At 40.3% G+C, this 19,443-nt stretch overlaps 2 protein-coding genes across 3 annotated transcripts in view; one reads left to right on the top strand and one right to left on the bottom strand.

Moving 5' to 3' along the window:
- The window catches only part of UROC1 (urocanate hydratase 1), an 86,084-nt gene that overhangs the window by 1,511 nt on the left and 65,130 nt on the right, over window positions 1-19,443 (top strand). The window contains exons 2-3 of one of the 2 annotated variants that reach the window (XM_040646710.2): window positions 3,542-3,761; window positions 18,434-18,542. The gene's annotated coding sequence lies outside the window, so the exon portion shown is untranslated. The remainder of the gene's footprint in view (window positions 1-3,541; window positions 3,762-18,433; window positions 18,543-19,443) is intronic. The other variant, XM_040646713.2, reaches the window with a different exon arrangement.
- The window catches only part of NTN4L (netrin-4-like), a 43,360-nt gene continuing 29,141 nt past the window's right edge, over window positions 5,225-19,443 (bottom strand). Inside the window, exons 6-10 of the mRNA XM_003642010.6 lie at window positions 12,341-12,554; window positions 11,390-11,526; window positions 10,297-10,365; window positions 8,977-9,147; window positions 5,225-7,200 (exon numbers count right to left, since the gene is read on the bottom strand). Coding sequence (XP_003642058.2) covers window positions 7,064-7,200; window positions 8,977-9,147; window positions 10,297-10,365; window positions 11,390-11,526; window positions 12,341-12,554 — 728 coding nt within the window. The 3' untranslated portion in view covers window positions 5,225-7,063. The remainder of the gene's footprint in view (window positions 7,201-8,976; window positions 9,148-10,296; window positions 10,366-11,389; window positions 11,527-12,340; window positions 12,555-19,443) is intronic.

Raw genomic sequence — 19,443 nt, 5'->3', positions numbered from 1 at the left:
AGGAAAGGTTTCAGTATAATTGATCTTTATTTAGTTCTCTGCCTGTCAGTTGCTCTCTATCTTAAAGCAGAACAAACAAACAAACAAACAACAACAAAAAAAAAAAAACCCAAGCATTTGTTAGTTTTACTTTGTTATGCTATGCTATCTCCATTTCAAAACACTGGCTTCCACTAGTGTTCAATAACCTTCCTGCAGATATGAAAGTGACCCTTGTTAGCTTTGCTCCCCGCAGCAGCAATACTGTACATAGGGGTGTCAAGAGGGAGATGTATATCTTGCAGTTTATTTTAAGGATGGTTACATCTGGCGATCTGGCAGGGCTGTGCTGGAAACAAGATCTAGATCCTATCCAGTTCTTACTGAGAATGTCCTTGTTAAACCTTACAGCAACGTCTCCTGTTCATCTAAGACACTTATCTGATCACATGTCAATGAATCTCTTTGAGGAAAGTTGCCATCTAAATGCGTAGAACCTACTTTCTTATTCCTAGGGAAGAAAAAAGGGCAGCATATGCTTCTTAGACTCGTTTTACCTCTCATTAAAATTCGAGCACTGTTAGTGTGGGACACTGTAGAGAAGCTACCAGCAGTTTGTCATTTATTCTAATCAGCTCTATTCACTGAACATGACTTCATTTTGTAGAACAGTACTAGCCTGTCTGCTCTTGTGGTTTTTTTAAACTGCTCTTAACCCCTCTGGAGCTGATGTTTTTCTTGACAAGAGAGAAGACCCCCCAGTAAAGCAAGAGTGAAGGAATGCAGCAGTGATTATAAAGTTGATGTTATTGCTCTTTCCCACTAATGCACGACTCTACCTAACCTTAAACTATTTAAAATGTCAAACTATGTGTTTTATTTTCTGTTGAATTCATAGCTCAAGTTATGAAGCCTTGTTATTCACTGTAGACTAATTCTGACTGCACAGGGTAAGGATAAGATGCTATAGTTCCTGTTCTCCAGCTGAGCATGGAAGTAGAAAAAGCTTGTCTCTCAAATGCTGGTGTATCTTGATACTATGAAGATCAGTAAATAGGTCAGACTGCTAAAATAGTGAAGAATTAGGTATTATTAAATGTAGTATGTAACTGCTCTTACACACTGAGCATTTCAGACAGCTGCTATTAACATATTAATAGCATTAGTAAAAGCTTGCCTTGGATTTTGCACCCATCACTGCCAGAAGCACAAGGGCTTATGATTATAGAGTACCCTGTGCATTCATCCAGTGGTTCAAGCTGGAAAGGCCTTTTCATGCATTCACATCCACCGAAAGTAGCCCCATGCAACACACTAAAATGCTTGGAATGTTGCTTAATTTTCTGCCATTTGCTAATTTAATTGAAATCATTAAACAATGGACCTTTTGTCCTGCTTGTTATGGGGAGTTCAGTCTCTGTTGCTCCTTGATACACAAAAAAGAAGTTTTTTGCAATTGAAAGAAAATAAACTTGAGGTGGCAAGTTTCCCCCAGAGGTGGAATGTATGGCCACAGCTGCCTCATGTAGGGCTGATTTTCTCCCACTTGCTACTAACTTTTCCTTCCTCAAGAACCCTTGGACTTTTCCTTTGTTTCTTCTTTTATATGTTTCCTCTAGTGGATCCCATGTTCTTTAGCATAAGTCAGGAGTCAGAGCCTGAATGGAAAGGCAATCTCTAGACAAAAAACAAGCGTATTTTGTAAAAAATAAAGGAAAAATAGCACGTTACAGGCTAGACTTGATAAATCAGTGAGCAGCCCATTCATGAAGGCCCTGTTATAGCCAACACAAAGAGCACAGGAAGATTTGTAATGATTGCACATTGCAGATTAGCTGGGATGCCACACTGATTTTGAAGGATAATTGGACATAGGATTTGCTGTACCAGATCTGATGATGGGTCCTGTTCATTTGTTTTTCTTAAAAGGACACGTCCCTTATGCGTCCTAAGAAGGTGAAAGAATCCACCCTAAATGCACTCATTACCTTTCTTAGAGTGCTGGATGAGAAAGGGATGTTTAACTTCCACATCTGTGTTTTCTAAGCTTTTTCTTGCTGTTAAGTGTTGCTGCTTCCACCCTGTTCCTCTTCTATGTTGTCTCCTCATATGTTCCCAAATAACACTTTCTTTTCATTCCCCTACAGGCAGTCACCTTTCTCCTTACTGGTTTTGGCTCTGTTCTCTATTCTGGCCTATGGGGTCCTCTCTTCTCACTCCTTGGGACAGAGCAAAGAGTCTGAAAATGAACTAGGTTGGATCCAGGTGGTATCAGTCTCATTTGGTACTGCACGAGACAAGTTAGGTTGGCAGAATTTGACAGTTGGATTTGGAGCTTGTAGTTTGCATTTCTAGTGCTGTTCTGGTTCAGAATTAGTTCTGTTTATAGCCATTGTGTTTCTCTATTAGGAGTGTGTACACATGTTAACAAGTATTACCAGCACAGTTAAAGATTGAAATCCCCTCAATGCTTGTGATTTTTACTGTTTTTTCTCGTAAAGAGCCAAATTACAAATGAGTTGGTATTTTCAGAGCTAGGCTTTACAGTTTCTCAAATGCAGAGAGCTGCAGTTCTGAGAATCTAGGCTACCAGAGTCTGTTCTGTACATTATCCCTGTGCACTGGTACTGAGTAGCAGCTCTGTGTCAGGTATAGTGCTTCCATGACATATAATGTAATCCAGGACTCAGACTTGTGCATTTGGAAGTGGTACATCATAACATTTCTCATCACACAGCTGTAAGACAGAAGTGGGATGATGATATTCATCATGTCATTTCTGTGCAAAGAATGAAGGTTAGGCCTTAAAGGTACAGTTGTCTCAGTAGAAATACACAGCTAAGATGTGAACTTGTTAAAGTGCATCAAAGATTAAGATCAGGTATTATAAAGAGTTGCAAAGATACATCTCTGGTGACAGATCGGGTTTGGTTTTAAGCATGGGAACCAGCAGAGCAGACTTCTACATTCTGAGCATGTATGGATAAGGCATCTTCTGCTTACCCCTCATACATTTCTGTTTTCATGCCTTGTACCCCTCAAATCAACTACATGCAAAGGAGGAGCTAAGAACTTGGCATCTTTTTAGACCTTATTAGACCTCATATATTTATTTTGATAGGAAGTTAAACACTTGGAAATCTTAAGTGTAGGTACACGCAGTGTTGAATTTTGATTAATTATTGAACTAGCATAAACCAACAGCTCCTGTTTTGTTTGTATTCTGTATGTTTTCATATAAAATATACATTTTTTCCCACAGGCTCCTCAGTAGAAAACCTGTATTGTGGTTGCCTTATTTGCTAAATGCTTTTTTGCATTTGCTAAACTCTGTGCTTAATACTATTGAAGCAAGAGCCTAAATGACTTCTATAATCATTGTGGTTTATTAACTTAAAAAGTATTAATGTGCATGTAGTTTGAGGATTGTGTGGTCCAACATTCTAAAAATACATCCCAAACCAGACATCAGTGTAAATGTCTGAATATTTTTAATTGATATTTTAAGTACAAAAGAGAAAGTGCTACAACACGTAACATATGACACACTTAACTCTTCCAGGTTTGGGGGTCTTCAGCAAGCACTTTGTATAAATTATATCAACTCAAAGGAAACTTACATCAAGCAGCGTGGAAAAGTCATGAGACATGGTGAACATTACAGAGAAAACTTGTTCTTTATAGCAGTGAACTGTTTTCAGAAGCGCACTGCACAAAGTTCTGCTGGGTGTATTTTCCTTCTTGACCATTTGCCAAGAGCAGAAGATGAAGCATTAGTGACGGTATGTTACCATATAGGAACTAGAGCTCAGCACTCACCATTTAATGAGCTGCTTCCATGTTTTAAAGGTCCATGTTGTAAGAATGGTCATTTGTTTGTGGATAGATGTACTGCACAGCTGTTACAGAACTGTTTTGAGCAACAATACCATGTCTGTGTTGTTGTGTGGAAAGTTGCATGTGCTTCTCTTCAGGTGACTGCCTGCACTGTTACGTATTTTTCACAACTTTCCAAGCTTTTGTTGTGGCCAGATGCTTTTATTTAATCCTTATGCAGGATTTCCAAGTGATGCATTATTGCTACTATTTAGTATGCGATTTCTACCTTATCCATTTGGGTGTTGTAGGGTTGTTCATGTGGACATCTTTAAGAGGGTCTTATTTTACTGTAAGAATCAGTACAGCCACTTCTGTACAGAGCAAATGCATCTTCTTTTCTGTATTAGTAGTATTTATATTATTATGCCACCTAAGAGAGACAGTCGCAAAGATGATCAGAAGATACTTGGTACTGCACGCAGACCTACAAAACAATTCCTCTCGGAAAGAGATATCTTCTGTGGTAGTTTATTTTAAATTCACTGTGTATGACCATGTTTGCTTGTTCTGAGAAACATGCAGCAGCTTTCGTAAGTCATCCTGCACTATCTGATGCACATGTGAAGCCATAATGAGAGCTCGTAGTTGGAACAAAATATGCATGTTTCTGACTAACAGAGGGAATGAGGGAAACTTATCTATATAGCCACCAGCAAGTAAATTAGGGATTCAAAAAGAGTGGGAAATTTGGATAATAAATTTGTTGAATGTTTCTGGTGTCACCCCCCTCTCCCACCACCTCATTTGCTTTATACCTCTCTAAAATGTATGCTTATGGTTGTCACTCGTTTCTGACATACTGAAGTGTGTAACATATTGACAGCTGTCTTTGCACACAACCGTGTTTGCAGTAAGGTAATCATTAATTACACTATTGCAGCAGGTGCCAGGAGAACATACTGGGGTATCCATATTTGTCTTCCAGATAGCGTTTCTACTAGTGACTGCTGGAATCACTTGTGAACGACCATGTTAACAAATAATTTTCACCCACCAAAAGGAACTGTGAAGCTGTTCACTCTCCCCACAAAATCACCCATCTGGCACAAAAATTAAAACATGGAAGTTTGCTTTAATACAGTACTGACTATGAACCAAAATGGAGTACGATCGCGGTAAATGAGATGCCTCACAGGTAAAGTGACCTGTGTTGAAAGGTATGTTCCTTAACTTAGCTATAAACATACACCTGATTTTCACTTATTGTGAGAGGCCCTTTGAGAACACTGTAAAGTCATGAACGTGTCTTTATTCCTGTTTGAAAGAGAGCTAGTCAGTCTTCTTGTTCAGACAGTCTGGAGACGATAAGAAAGAAGGTGTTATGCTCCTAATTTCTATACACTGACATTTCAAATTAAGCCAAATATCCTGTTTAAAAAGTGTTTTATTGCATTACTTAAATAGCTTGTTGGAGATGCCACGTTGTCGGATACCACTTTAGCAACAACAAATAAATAATGAAGTGCTTGTAGGACAAACAGAAGGAAAGAAAATCTATGGCAAGGGAGAAGGGGAGGTTTCTTGGAAGGGGAGAGAGGGACACTTTATACACTGTCAGCAGAAGAGCAGTGCTTTTTTTTGATACCTGCCTGTCATCCATTTCCAAATGACCTGAAGGTTTTTCTGCTGTTCAACCGATGCAAAGTTAAAAGAAAAACAGAGGCAATTAGAATTAACAAAGCTGTTTTTTTCAGGTTCCCAGTGATGAAGAGAATAAGCCTGTAGCCTAGAACAGCCGTCCTTTTGCATTAGCTTTGGATTTTCCCATGTACCAGTCAGGGAGTGCTAAATTAAGGTAGCGCCTCTTTTTGAGAGCATCAGACAAATTGTAGACATGAAATAAGATCCATGCAGAAGTAGCACGTGTGACCACCTGAAAGTATGGACCAATCCATTATCATTTCTGCTTTACTTAATGAGATGATCTGTAAATGAACTCCATTTGATCATTTGATCATGATTTCCCTGTCCTATGGGCAGAGGTCAAGAACTGCACTTTCTTCAAAACATTTTGTTAGGGAACAATTAAAATAGCTACCTCTTCGTTACTATGGTGTAGGGGAAAATTGGTTTAGGAAGAATGCTTTTGCAGGACAGGACTATTTCCACCTGGAGTGCAGATGTTACCTCACCTGTACTTCTGTGGGGTGGGAGAAGAATCCTCACGTACAATGGGAAGGCAGCTGAAGTTCAGTATCTTAACCTCAAGAGTGACCAAGAGAAATAAAGCAGAATGCACTAAGTGCAAATCAAATGTCAGTGGTCTTGAGCACAGCTTGAATAGCCAGGTTGCTCTCACAGTAACTATAGCTATCCCATTTAATATGCAATACAAGCAACCCATTTACCTCCTACTTTTGTAGCTTTTATAGTACTACAAACTTGACATAGGAGAAGCTCAAGTTCATCACGTTTTGGCTCTTTCCTAGCATAAGGCTTTTTGGTAGCAATCACTGTGCAACCTTTGCCTGGTGTTACAGTTTTGAGTACTACAGCAAAGAGCAAAATGAGAGCAAAAGTCGGATTTGGAATCAAGTTTGTGCTAAGGTGCTTTCTGCAGCAGAGCTCATCACTATGCACTGATGGTAGCAAAATACATCTACAGAGCCTTGTCCCAGGTGAGTCCTGTGTTAGTTTGTTTCTGTTCAGCCATCTGACAGCACTGCTTTCTGGAAAGCAGTATGTAATATTGGCATAACCACTGTTTGATGGTAAATAAAAATATCTGAGCTCCTTTAGATAAATCTTATATTCGACATACTTATCTAGTATTATGCCACTTGTGAAGCTGAAAGAAATTGCTGCCTGTTAGTGGTCACTTATTAAAAAAAAAACTACACCCAAGTAATGAATGCGTTATGTAAGCAGCTTATATGTATTAATATCAGGCTCTGACTGGAAGTGTGGAAGCACTAATCCATACCTTCAGTTTTGCCTTGTAAAATGATTCTCTGGGTACACGGAATCAGGCTGAGATTAAAAACTGTAACCTACAGATGATGCTATGTGATAAGTCTGTGCATTTTTGGAAAGAAAGCAGTCGTGTCCCAGCGTTTTCTATGGAAATGAAAGGAGAAAGGGTGGTGAGCCCACCTTCATCACTTCAGCTAGGAGCATGTTGATTGGGAACACAGGAGCTAGCTACACCTTTCACTGCAGTGTTACTAAAAGGCAGAGTTCATCACAGTAATTTCTGAAGCTGAAGTTACTTGCACCCTGTTCGAAGAATATCTGCCACTTGTTTTCCCAAATGTGCTTTCCAGGGTTTCACCAGGCTGTTCATGTTCACGAGAAGTTTGCTGCTCCTGGAGTCCTCCTGGCCTGCTATAAGATAGTCGGTGCCTAATTTGAAGGAAAGAAAAAATCACTGAGTAGAAGAAAAAAAAAGGCAAAAATTCTCTACTTCTTAAGGATTTCATATGTGGCATCTTAGCCAGCTTCATGCCATTTTTAAATGCCAGTTTGTGCACATGCAGTCTTGTGCGTATGCACCCCTTCGTGGACATGTTGTCAGTGCTGACTGCTGGAGTAACAGCTGAGATGTCATCTGATTACATGCAGAAATTACAACTATGGGTTGATTTAGTTCTGATGGGCTTAGCACTCACAGACTTACCACCACCATGCGCAGATGACCAACTTTGAGTCTCGTCTCTCTGACCTTTGTTCTAAGTTAGTGTAACTCTGTGTGCTTCAGTAGCTTTACTCCTGGCTTTTATAGGTGTGAGTAGCAGAATTCAATCTCAATACATATGGAAACTGGTATTATGTTCAGCTTATATTTTCAGCAGCCTACATATGGAGGCATTCAGGGAAGAAGAGTGCTTTAAAGTCCTACACAGAGAATAGGTGAATTTGTATCTCTTGTTTTGCGTGTTTGCTGCTTTAATTTTACTTGTTATTGTAAAATGTTGCCCTGGTTGTTTGACCTTAGCTCAAATTAGTACAGCCGTCCTGATGGAAGGCAGACAACCTTTTTATATCCACCCACTTAACTTCCAAAGAGCAATTCTTTGGGTTCCATCTGTGGAATGAAACTTTTGGAATAAAGACAAGAAGAAACTCAGAGTTGAAACTCTTGGCAACAGAAAGACCACATTGTTAGTGTTCTGGAGGGAAACAAAAACACAATTATTGAAGTGCCTGAGAAGAGGCTGCCTGGGGGTTGGCTGGTGAGCAGCCTAAAGAGCCAGATTAATCTACGTGCCCTGTGCAGCTCAGCTGACATGGCTGTTCAGAATGGCAGCTACGTATTCTGGTATAGCAGTCCTCTCCTCCTCAGTTAGGAGCAACTCAGACATCTCCGGGAAATGGAACCACTGAGCATTCACTGCAGCATCAGAAGGATAACTGTGCTTGATGATGGGGCATCCTAATAGATGGTCGTATAGTCACTGTGTCTCACAAATGTTTAATGAATTGTTCCTCAGAAATCTCATTAATATAATAATACTTGGATTTTTTTTCTCATAAAAATTCTTCAAGTCACAAGTAACCTGCAAGTTCCAATCAGTTCACAGAAGGTAAAACATCTCCAGGGTGATTTGATTTTTTTTTCTTTGTATGACTTTGTTCTCTGACAAGAAAATGTTTTTTACTGTTTTCTACTCCATCTCTTTGATGGAGATGAATGAGAAGTGTTCAGTAGTTATAGACAGTGTTCCTAATGAATTGTCACCACTGTTTACAGGGGAAGCAAGCTGTTGGCTTGTATAGTTGCACTGCTCATGCAGTGGCTGTTGAAGGTAGTCTCAGTGTAGCTACTGTCCAGTGGATAGAGAGACATTCCATCTATTGCTTTCTATCACATCCACTACAAGGAAATGTGTTTTTGTACTTAAGTGTTTAAATCTGGAATTACTTTTTCTCTCCTATTTTTTAGTAGTCAACAGAAAGAAGTGAGTTCACTGTGCTTTATGCTACCTGGAACTGCTGTACCACTGTGGATTATTCCAGCTGGTTTTTATCACCATTACTCTCATACTGTGTAACTTTCTTCTTTTCAGAAGAGTTATTCCTGATCTGCAGTGGTGCAGATGCAGAGGATGAGTCTGATGAGCACCGTAACAGCCTGAGCCTAACCCCATAGAATAAGTGCTAAAAGCATTTTGTTCTTACCGGGATTGAGAATGGGACAAGTGCATCCCCTGTTGGTCCAGGATTCTGGGTAAATGCTTCTGTTGCTCCGAGCAATTTTCACTTTGCTGGATTTCAGGACCTTCTTCACTTTCACAACAACTTCTGCATGCGTCCCTTTGTCATGAGCCGATAGGATTCTTGCTTTTATCACTGCCAAGAAACATAGCAAGGTGGACGCCAACACAGAATTTCTAAATGATTTTTTTTTACATTGCTAAAAGGTAGAATTTTAACATCTTGGAAGAAGACATGAAAAATCACTGCAGTTGTACCAAAAGTGTGTTCCAGTGCTTGTGTTTTTCAGTCATGGTTTCTCCCAGATAAATTTGGAGAAGAAAAACTGTTTTATTATTATTATTATTATTATTATTATTATTTTTGCTGAAGTAACTGATCCTTACAACGTGGTATTTATGAACTATTCTTTAATGGACCACTGTCAGACATTTGGAGATCACAGGAAAACAACTGTACATATACAGAGGAAGGGTGTGAAAACAGATCAGCTGCTGATGGTCTCATTTGAAGCGCGCTGATTCTGTGCCTTATACTTGACAGCTTGAAAACTTGTCTTGAATTGGTATAGCTTTAACACTGGGCTTTCTAAATTTGTGTCCAGTGGGAAGGGATGGTCTGCTCCACAGGAAGAAGTCAGGAAGTTTCCTGTCAGACATATCACATGGCTGAAATTCCATGATTGCATAACAAACCAGAAAAAGTATTTGTGTTCTGTGGCCTAACATCTGGTTGCCATGATAGATTTCCTTTAATTTAATAGGACCCCGTAACTTTTTGGCAGGGTAGATTCATCCAGCTTGGTCCCATGAGCCGGCTTTGTTGTGTCATGACAGAAGCATATCAAACCTCTGGAAGCCAAAGCTTTCCTTTTTTGCTTCATGTGATGGCATGAACCAGGTGTTGATAAATCACAGGATTAAGTACATTCTTGGTAAGCAAGCATTTGAGCCTGCATAATAATGCCTGCAAAAGCAATGGCAGTTTGCATGCAGGGCTTTTACCATTTATTCTTGACCTAGAGGTCAGTCATTCCACAGATTTAGAGGTTTTGCACTCCTGCTGTAAAAAGTGAAGGTGGAAAGGAGACACCAAGGAGCCTGGCATGAAACAAGCTACTCACCGATCAGCTCTGGTCTGAAGTTGGACGTGTCACTATACAAAAAGCACAGAAGAAATCCTACCTCTAATTTGCCAGTTCTGTAATTTTTCACTCCTATCAGCTAACAGCAAATAACATGCATGAAGAATGCTGTGAAAGTATCACACCTTGAGGGCACTTACCATAAGCGTATTTCATTTGACAGAAGTCATTGACGCTTCCAAGCACCTTCTCTTTGCACACACACTTTTCTAGCAGAGGAATCACAAAACACAAAAAGGTTGGAGAAGAGCCAGGAAATGAGAGAGGGAAGAGAAGCAAATGCTATTCAGTTGTAAAGTTTTATGTATGTAACTCCCATAATGTGGATGGACTTGAATAGTCCTTGAGCGTGAGCTCACTTATTTGCAAATCTGCTTCTTGTTAGGTAATATGACAATTAGCCTGAGATCTGAACAGTGCTGTCAAGTAAAATGAGGCCCTCATGGTGTCTATTACATAGTTAATAAGCTGATACTAATAAAGATTTTTATTAGAATCAGATCCAGGTTTAAATCATGTAAGCAATAATATCTTTTTTTTTTTGATCCTATAAGCTAAGAAATGATGAACCTTGCTGTTATTAAGGTAATAATGCTCTCAGGAAAGTCAAGGTCTACAATAGCTGGCGCTGTTACTTCTGGGTCTTAAGTCATTGATGCTGGTAAATGTGGACCTTCACTTGTGGCAAGCAATAGTGACAACATTTCAAGTATTAAAGGCTATACCTCATTCTGTAACCTTGCTTCCTTGATGACATTATCTGGATACAATATAATAATGCTTTACTTTCTGTCTTGAGCTGCTGTGCTATGAGGGATACCTTATTCTTAACATCACTTGTGTTCCACCCCAGAGGTGGCTTCATTTCAGTGATGGCTGACACGTGTTTTTTACAAACAGCATTCGAAGCACTGAACAACACACTGAGTGATTGAGAAGAAGCTGTGTAAATTTATAAGCATCATGACGATAATTAAGAATTCAAATGGAGGATATTTTTCACACAATCTTACTTATGACTCATTGATTTCCAAAACCAAAAGTTGAATAGCAGAATCTTGTTTGGAAAATAATAACATAGGTATAATAACCAGTGACAGTTCAAATCAAGAGGTGTTGCCAGCAGGAGGACAGAGTAGAGCTAGAGATGAGACGGAGTCTAAGTGAGGGTGGAACAAAGGAGGAGCTGGCACTGAGTGAAGTTACTGGATGTTCCCAGACTCTGGGCTGTACCTGGGTGTCTCAGAGCAGAAAATCCCTGCTCGTGGTCATTCCATTTCCACTCATCTTCACTCTCATTAGTTGGTGTTTGCACAAGGTCAGGGATTCGTCCCCCAATGGGGATATTAAAGAATGGCTCATTGTCATAGCTGGAAGGGCACGAAGAAGAGATGTCTTGATTAGGACACAGAGAAGCAGATTATGGCTGCATCCAAACAATTAAGCTTTCTTTTTTCAGGTTGGCAGTGTAAGAGCAAAACTTCACACCTTGTAGAGAAACCACAAGATCTAGGCTTTTATTTAGACCTCACCAGTGCTGACTTAGCATTTTTGTTTTTAAATAACTACATTTGGGGCCTTCTTGTCTTTTTTTCTTTCTGGTTGGATGGTTGATTGGTTTGGGCTTTATTTTTGTTATTTTTTTCTGAATCAGTAACTCTAAGTTAGTGATCACTTGCTGATGTCAATAGGAACTGAAGACACTTGCAGGACTGGTAAAACTGCAGCCAGTCAGTAAGTGATAGGATTTCTGTACTGAGATTAAAGTATGTTTGGGGTGCATATGCCTGCCCAGTAGACATAAAAGAGAGACCTTGAAACTCATTTTACCCTGGGCACAGAGAAGAGGCAAGCTCTCCAGGCTCTTCCATTTATTTCCAAGGCAAACAGATGTATTTAGGAATATTGTACGGACTCCTTTGGGGTTGTGGAGTTGCTTCTTATTAGCAGAAGTCACCATTTCAAGATCGGGTTGGATAATACAATGGATTTACTAGTGTGTTAGCCATCAAATGGAGTCCAAGAGACCTTTTATGACTTACAGCCACCTTTTCAAATGATACGCATCCCCCAGCCTCCTCCAGCATCCTCCATTTACTGTCATTTTTGCCATATTTCATTTAGCCTTCATTTCATTTTTACGGAATTTCATCTCAAAGTGAACTCAAATGAGGGCTTCTTTACCTATTGAAACAGTTTCCAGTATGTTGGTCGCAGTCTCTGGCACAGTCACAAGGACGGCAGCCATTTTCTCCAAAGCCCCAGTAGCCCATGAGACATCTATCACAGTTGGGGCCCGCCACACCTGGCTTGCAGTAGCAGAATCCCGTCTTGGGGTGGCATCGCCAGCTCCGGCTGAACGTTGCATTGGCTGAACCCATTGGCTGGCAGGAGCAAGCTACGGAGATATGATAAGAGGTGACCGAGATGACGTGCCCAGGGGTCATCTGGTTATGTGACATTCTTGCAAAGCTGTTAAATTCCTGTCCTCCTCCTGATGCTCAGTGGTTTTATGTCAGAACAGTGTAGGTTATGTCAGAACAGTGTAGTGTCAGAACAGGTAACCTACACTTGCAGTATTTTTTAATCTTTTTAACTCATTAAGCACAGCAAGATAAATCCAGCTAGGACCCATCTGTGTGTGAAGGTCAATTCTTTCCTGGTACACAGATCTGGAACATACAGGGTTTTGATGCAGTGGAAGGAGGCCTCCACTGTGTGTTCATTTCTCAAATGGCTTGCAGAAAGATTCACTAGCATGGATGTGGTCCCAAATGATAGCTATTGCTTGCATTCTTTCCTGGGAACAGACAGCACAAAACTAGTGTTTCCTCTGGGGCTAGATGTGGCTTATACAGGTGGTGCAGACAATCTGACATATTTCTTCAGTGCCTGCTTCTACGTTATCTACAGATTTCTTTCCCCGTGAGTTCTAGGGGATGTTTTACCATGCAGTACTGTATACATGTAGGAAAGGTAATGAAATTTATTGTACAAATAAACTTGTTAAAAGAAAAGGAAAGAGAATGAGAGAGGATATCTAAACTCACTAGATGTATTTTACGTGTAGCTGAAGAGCAATATGAGAAAAATACAAGAGATCTTCCTAATGCTATGGCCAGTTTAACACTGGCCTGAGCAACTCAAGACAACTTGATAGTAAAACAGATACTTACAGCTCCTATGGGACACCGCCTTCAAGTACAACAAATTGTCATAGTCCCTTGCCACCAGTACATTCCCAATGTGACAGCATCAGGGAATGAGGCAGAAAATTGTATCTGTATCTATTTATATCTATTTATATCTGTTTATATTTATTTATATATATGGTGGTGCAAATTGACTCCTCCTCATCAGGGAATAGCTTAACTGAGATGGTTGAGCCTTGTGCCAATGGCTCTCTGTGGGTAAATACAAGCCATAAACATACCCACTAATTTTTCCTATTCAAACATGTTTGATTAAAATGAGAACTGAGCTGAACTCTAGGCCTTCGTATTTCAGTTCTTTTTTTATAGTAACAAAGAAGCTTGCCCTGGCTTTTTCTTGTAGCAGTGTCTGAAGAGGAAATATATCACTACATCATCCATCTGTAAAAGGGGGGAAATAAAAATCTTGTGGCCAAGACCTGCTTTAATAGAGATTTTCAGTTAAATGTTGGACACCCAAGGTGTTTGGATAGCTTGGATCAGGGGCCAGCCTTCTGGCTGCGTATCTGAACTAAACACAATCTCCAAAGCTTTTGAAGTTTGCCCATCATTGCTACTAATCAAACTACTTTTCTTCATGAGCTCACAGATAGTAGAACAAATGAACACTCTGATTCTACACATCATTTTCCGAGGGGGGGGGGGGGGGTATATGACTACAAAGAGTGTTAACTGTAGCAAGCACAGATTCACTTTCATCTGCAACTTCACGTTTGATGCTCAAGAAAAAAATATCTTTCAAAAACATATGAGAAAAAGGGTGAGCAGTTTTGTTTAATAGGCATTTCTCTTATGATCTGCTTACTACGTCGTTATTTTTTTTCACCATGCCCTGTGTTCTTTATGCCAATATTTTTAATAATATTATTACACTGTGCTGTAGACAGATCTCAGTCAGTTGTTTTCAAGGGACACTAGCACAATAGCCTAAGGACAAAAAATAAGCGTGCTGTCATGGGCAATGTACTCAACACAATGAGCTGGTTGGCGGATGGCAGCAGGCTCGCCTGTTTGCCACAAAGCAGTCTTGACTTTGGGAGCAAACCCAGGGATTTTGCTGTCAGTTCTGGAGAGCAGGTGTAACAATGAAGTGCTCATTAGCACTGACAGTTTCAAAGGCAAGTTCTGATTTGTTGCTGCTCAACTTGAATTACTTTTGCCCAGATTTTTGTAGGACTGACTACACCACCCTAAAAAAGGAGACACTTAGTTCCATCCAACACTGAAAATGTAATAGATTTGGGGACAAGGAGCAGAAACACGTGCTTCCATTAGTGCAGACAGGTCTGAGCCACAAGCAGCGAGAGGCTGCCAACTTGTATGTTGGCCTGAATCCAGATTTCTGATTTCATCCTAGTATCTCTGTGTCTGAGATCTACCTGTGGAGTTTTCACATGAAATTTCTCTTACTTCTGCAATTTCTGGATCTGTTTTTATTCTCATCTTCCAGCGTTCAGGTTTTATCAGTTAGGGTCGCATGACAGATGGGTAAGTCATTAACATCATTAGCCTACCTGTCACCAACTGAGGCAAGATTCCAATTCAAGATGAGACCTTCACCCATCTTATCCCTAAGGGAAAGTACTGAAGGACAGTGACTGACAACACTGACAGAAGCTAATAAGGAGGTAGAAAAAACTCATGTTGTTTGGCTTTTTTTGTTTTAGTTATTTCAGGGCTGCAGTTCAGGAAAACTAATGTTCCAAATGAACATATTCCCCAGTTAGAAACAGGGACAGCCTTCTGGTGGATCAGAGAGCAGGCCGGATCAATAAATGTACAACACTTTCAGATGAGTTATACAAGTGGCCTGCAAATGCTTTACTCAGTCTGTGTTTATTTAGCATTTCAGCTTGGGTGTGTACATTGTCTGGCTTACAGAGTGTTATGGCCAAAATCGTTGTAAGGAAACTCCCAAAATAAGAGCTCACATGTCACATGCTGAAGGGGCAGCTGACGATGACTGGGTTTTATCTGCTTCATAGTATCGTAGATTTGCAGATAAACCTTACAGTTGGAGAAACAGAAAAGCAAACTTCCAAAACCTCATCCTTTTACATTTCCCGATATTTAACAAAGAATTTTTCTCTGCTGATTTTTGCTCCTTTCCTCTTGGCAAACCCTCGTTTTCTCTGTCCGCCTCCCTGTCTAACAAAACACCAGCCAACATGACAATAGCCTTGTTTGTCAAAGGCATCATCAATTATGTTAGGGACGGTGTGCAGACAGTTCTGGCTCAGAGATGGCTGGTTTATATGGGTTCTCCCCTTGACAACAGTGTAATGCAAAACACTTCACTGTGTATTAGTAGTGGCTGTCAGTCACAAAGTATCACAAAGCATCCTCTTGGCTTTTACTCTCACTCCTATCCTAAGATTTTTGTTATCCTACTGGATGTCGTATACTGTAAAAGAGGGAGACAAGGAATAAAAAAAAATATGAATTATTCATACAGCAATCTCCACTCAAGTCCTCAGTAAGTCTGTCTGCCCTCAGCACAGCTGTCTTCCCCATGTTATTAGACACAGATGTAAAAATGTAGTATTGGTTGCAAAAAATATGATCCCCAGTTATAGGAAAATAGTAAATGCTTCAAGTAACTCAGTGAACCTGGATGTATATCCACTTTAACTTCTGTCTCGTATTGCATAAGAAACAGCTATGAGCAGACCGGCTGTTTGATGAAAGACAACAACGCCTTTTGAATCTGAAATATACACATGTGCATCTTTTGAGCATGCAAACAAATCAGAGGCGCTTTTAAAGCATGTCAGATGTGGGGATTGACTCAGCCAATGATGTTTCTTAAATGAAGGCAGTAAGATAGACAGCTGTGTGTGTGGTCAGAGCTTATTAAAACAGACTGAACCAAGATGTGATCAGGCCTTTGTGATATTACAATTAAAAGTTCACTGCCTCTGCTCAGAAGTAAAAGGAAGAGCAGCAGAGCTTTTCAGAGTGTGTGTGTGTGCATCTGGTCACATTTTAATTTTCAACCCTTGTGCTTGGAGTAAAAAGCTTGTTTTCCTGGAGAGCCTTTCTAATGGGTCTACATGCCTGCATTTTATTTAAGCTAAGCAAAGTGTGAGTACAAAAGATGGTGCCATTTCAGAAGGATCCTTTAAGCCTCCAAATAAGCCACAGGAAAGAGCCAAGGATACAGCAGCTTTTCTAATCATTGGTTAGGAAACGATTAGGCTTCTGAGTCAAAGCTCTCATACAAATCTATATTCAAACCACTTAATCCCGTGTTGTCACCCCCAATAACAAGCAGGTGTGAGCTTTGCTCTGGCACTCTTCTCATGCCTTTCTTTTTCTTATTCTCTTTTTTTTTTTTTCCCCTTTTTTTAATAAATCTAAACAGTGTCAAAACAAGCCGCTCTACATGACCTGGCTCCCATTCACCTCCAGCTGCTAGGAAGAAGAGAAGCAAAGGGAACAGAGGCAGGCTATCTCTGCAGATGAAAAGGAATAACAGATTCACACTTACATGTCAAATTTCAACCCTTTTTTTTTTTCTCCAGGGGAATGTCTTTGCAGTCTCACATTGGAGGGTCAGCAAAGGGTGGTTTGGATAGTGCCAGCACATCCAATTGTTATACAACTTTTTTTTTTTTTTCCTAGCAGTGATTAAGAGACAATGCTGTTCATTATTATGACTAATGCTTAAAGACTCTTTCTGGGCCTGGGCGGCGTCCTGTTAACTTTCTGGGAGCCTGAGGGGGCTGTCACAGCTGAACCTAGACTTTGCTCTGGATGGCAGAGCACTCTTCAAGCGTGCTTTCTCAAAGGGATTAGCACAGCATTTCATTCAGCTTTTTCATCAGATTTCCTTTCCCAGCTCAGTATCCACTGTACACATGGGTCAAGTTTTGATCTCCCATGGAGATTTTTCTTCTCTGACTTCAAAATTAGAAGCTGAGAACCAGGCAAAAATCATCCATTAACTCTGCTGTTTGCAGTTTCTTATTGCTTTTCATCTGTTGCCCAGCACATGGGCTACTGACTATTGTAAGCCTAGGACTTTTTGTGTGGTTTTCTCAAACTGAGATGGTGGCTTGGAAGTGGTACATGTAAATCCTGACAAATGTTATGGTTCAGAATCGATCAGTAGGCCAAGGTTTGAGGGAAATGAACCTGGTCTGATTGTCGTCTCTCATACATGTTAGCAAGGTTAAAAAAAAACATGTAACAAGGGTTTTCAGGGTCACGCAAGCTGAACAATTTGCTCACCCAGATTAAGCTTAATAGCAGTGCAGGTTTTGCAACATAAAGGATGGAGAAGAGAGCCTCTGTTACAATTTGCATGAAGTCTTTGAGTCTAATATCTGCACTAGGCTTAAGGAGCTGATGTTAGTGGTCCTGGAGGTGAAATCTCCCCTATGTCAAATTAAGTACAAATTCTAACCCAAACAGCTGTGCCTGTCTACACTGATGCTTCCATGTTTCCTGTCACTGATGCCCCATTTGTTTCTATACAAGTACAAGCATTGTGCACATACTGTACAGTCTACTGTAAAACTTGTATTATCTAGAGTGAACAACATGCCCTTATACCTTATTATCACAAGCATTCATGTATGACTTTACTTGCCTGTGAAGGGGTCCCACTGACTAAAGTTATATACAGATAAGGTCATGCTTACTTATTGGTAATATTGCTGAATCAAACCTGTTAGATTCATCTCAACCAATGGAAACTCTCTAGTGCAGGCTAATGGTCCAGAATGCCTCTGAAGTTAGGGAAAATAAATAGATACCCTTTAGAGGGCAATTCACCTTGTCTATCATAGACATTGGTGTTAAACACAATAAATCATCCCTTAGACATCCTACTGCTTCTCCACTGACTGTACACGGAATCTGGAATAGACATTTAGATTTCAGGATGGCAGCAATCTAGGCTTGAGTGCACACAATTACATTTGAGGTCCTTCTGCTGGTGGCAGCTCCCTCCCAGGTGAAAAGAATGCTATTGTGACTGACTGGCATGATCGTAATAAAGCTCTTTTAACAAGATGAATTTCTGCTTATCCCTCTGAACAGTTTTTCTTTTGCTATGCAGTGTATTGGCAGGAGGCACTGAGAGGCCTGTAACCAGACCACAAAAGATGCAGAGGTGGAGTCAAGGTCTGATTTCACCCAGACAGACTGCACTAGGGTTTCCCTCGCAGGTAAGCTGTATTTTCAGATGTTTTTTTCCTCTCTGCTTTTCCTCCTGTGCTCCTTGACTTTAGTGGTTATGTAATATTACTTGTTGCTGGTTACTATACCATCACCCTGGTATTAAACACAAGCACTTCATGCACAAATTCTTGCAGCTACTATGAGACTGAAAACTAATTTGGCATAAAATTCTGTTCTCACTTCTGAGCAAATCTGCTCAGAATAAAAACAGGACTGGAGAGAGGGCACCATAACACTACAGCATACAGGGTAAATCAGATAAGCTCACCCCAACCCTGTCTGTTGATCAGTGTTGGTTGGAAATTATGAAATCAAAGACGTGTGGAAGTCTGTGCGAGGTAGAAAGATATTCCAGTGGAAAGAATACGAAAGTGCAGAAATAAGGGATGTGTTGTGCATGCTTTAAGCAATATCACAGGCCAATTCACTCAAGGGAGAGGACTTTTTGTATCCTCAGTGTTTAAGAGAAATCTTGATGAAGACCAAATATGCATGAGTATAAGTGACAGAAGCTGATGTTCCCAGTGTTGGCAACTGATGTCTGAGTTGGAGGGAAGGAAGACTGTCCAAAGGAAGAAATGAATTCATGTGTATTCTTGGATATAGCAACATCCAAATAAATACCAGATGGAATAAGAAGTGTGAAATTTGGCAGGATGCTCAGGAAACATCTAGACTAAGAGAGATTTGGGCTCATTCTGGCTATATTCCAGACTGGCTGGATGCAAACTACCTTGATGCAGAGGTTATACACTCATGTTAGCGCCTGAGTTGCTTCCTAACACATCCTGCTGAAGTGTTAATGAGGCAATTAATTTGGGCAGAGCACCCCAAGGTACTGCTGTAGGATTCAGAGATAAGTCTGAAAGCTCTGATTCATCTGTTCCC

This window comes from Gallus gallus, chromosome 12 (genome assembly GCF_016699485.2).
Source record: "Gallus gallus isolate bGalGal1 chromosome 12, bGalGal1.mat.broiler.GRCg7b, whole genome shotgun sequence".
Taxonomy (NCBI): domain Eukaryota; kingdom Metazoa; phylum Chordata; class Aves; order Galliformes; family Phasianidae; genus Gallus; species Gallus gallus.
This window is presented reverse-complemented; position numbering and strand designations above follow the sequence as displayed.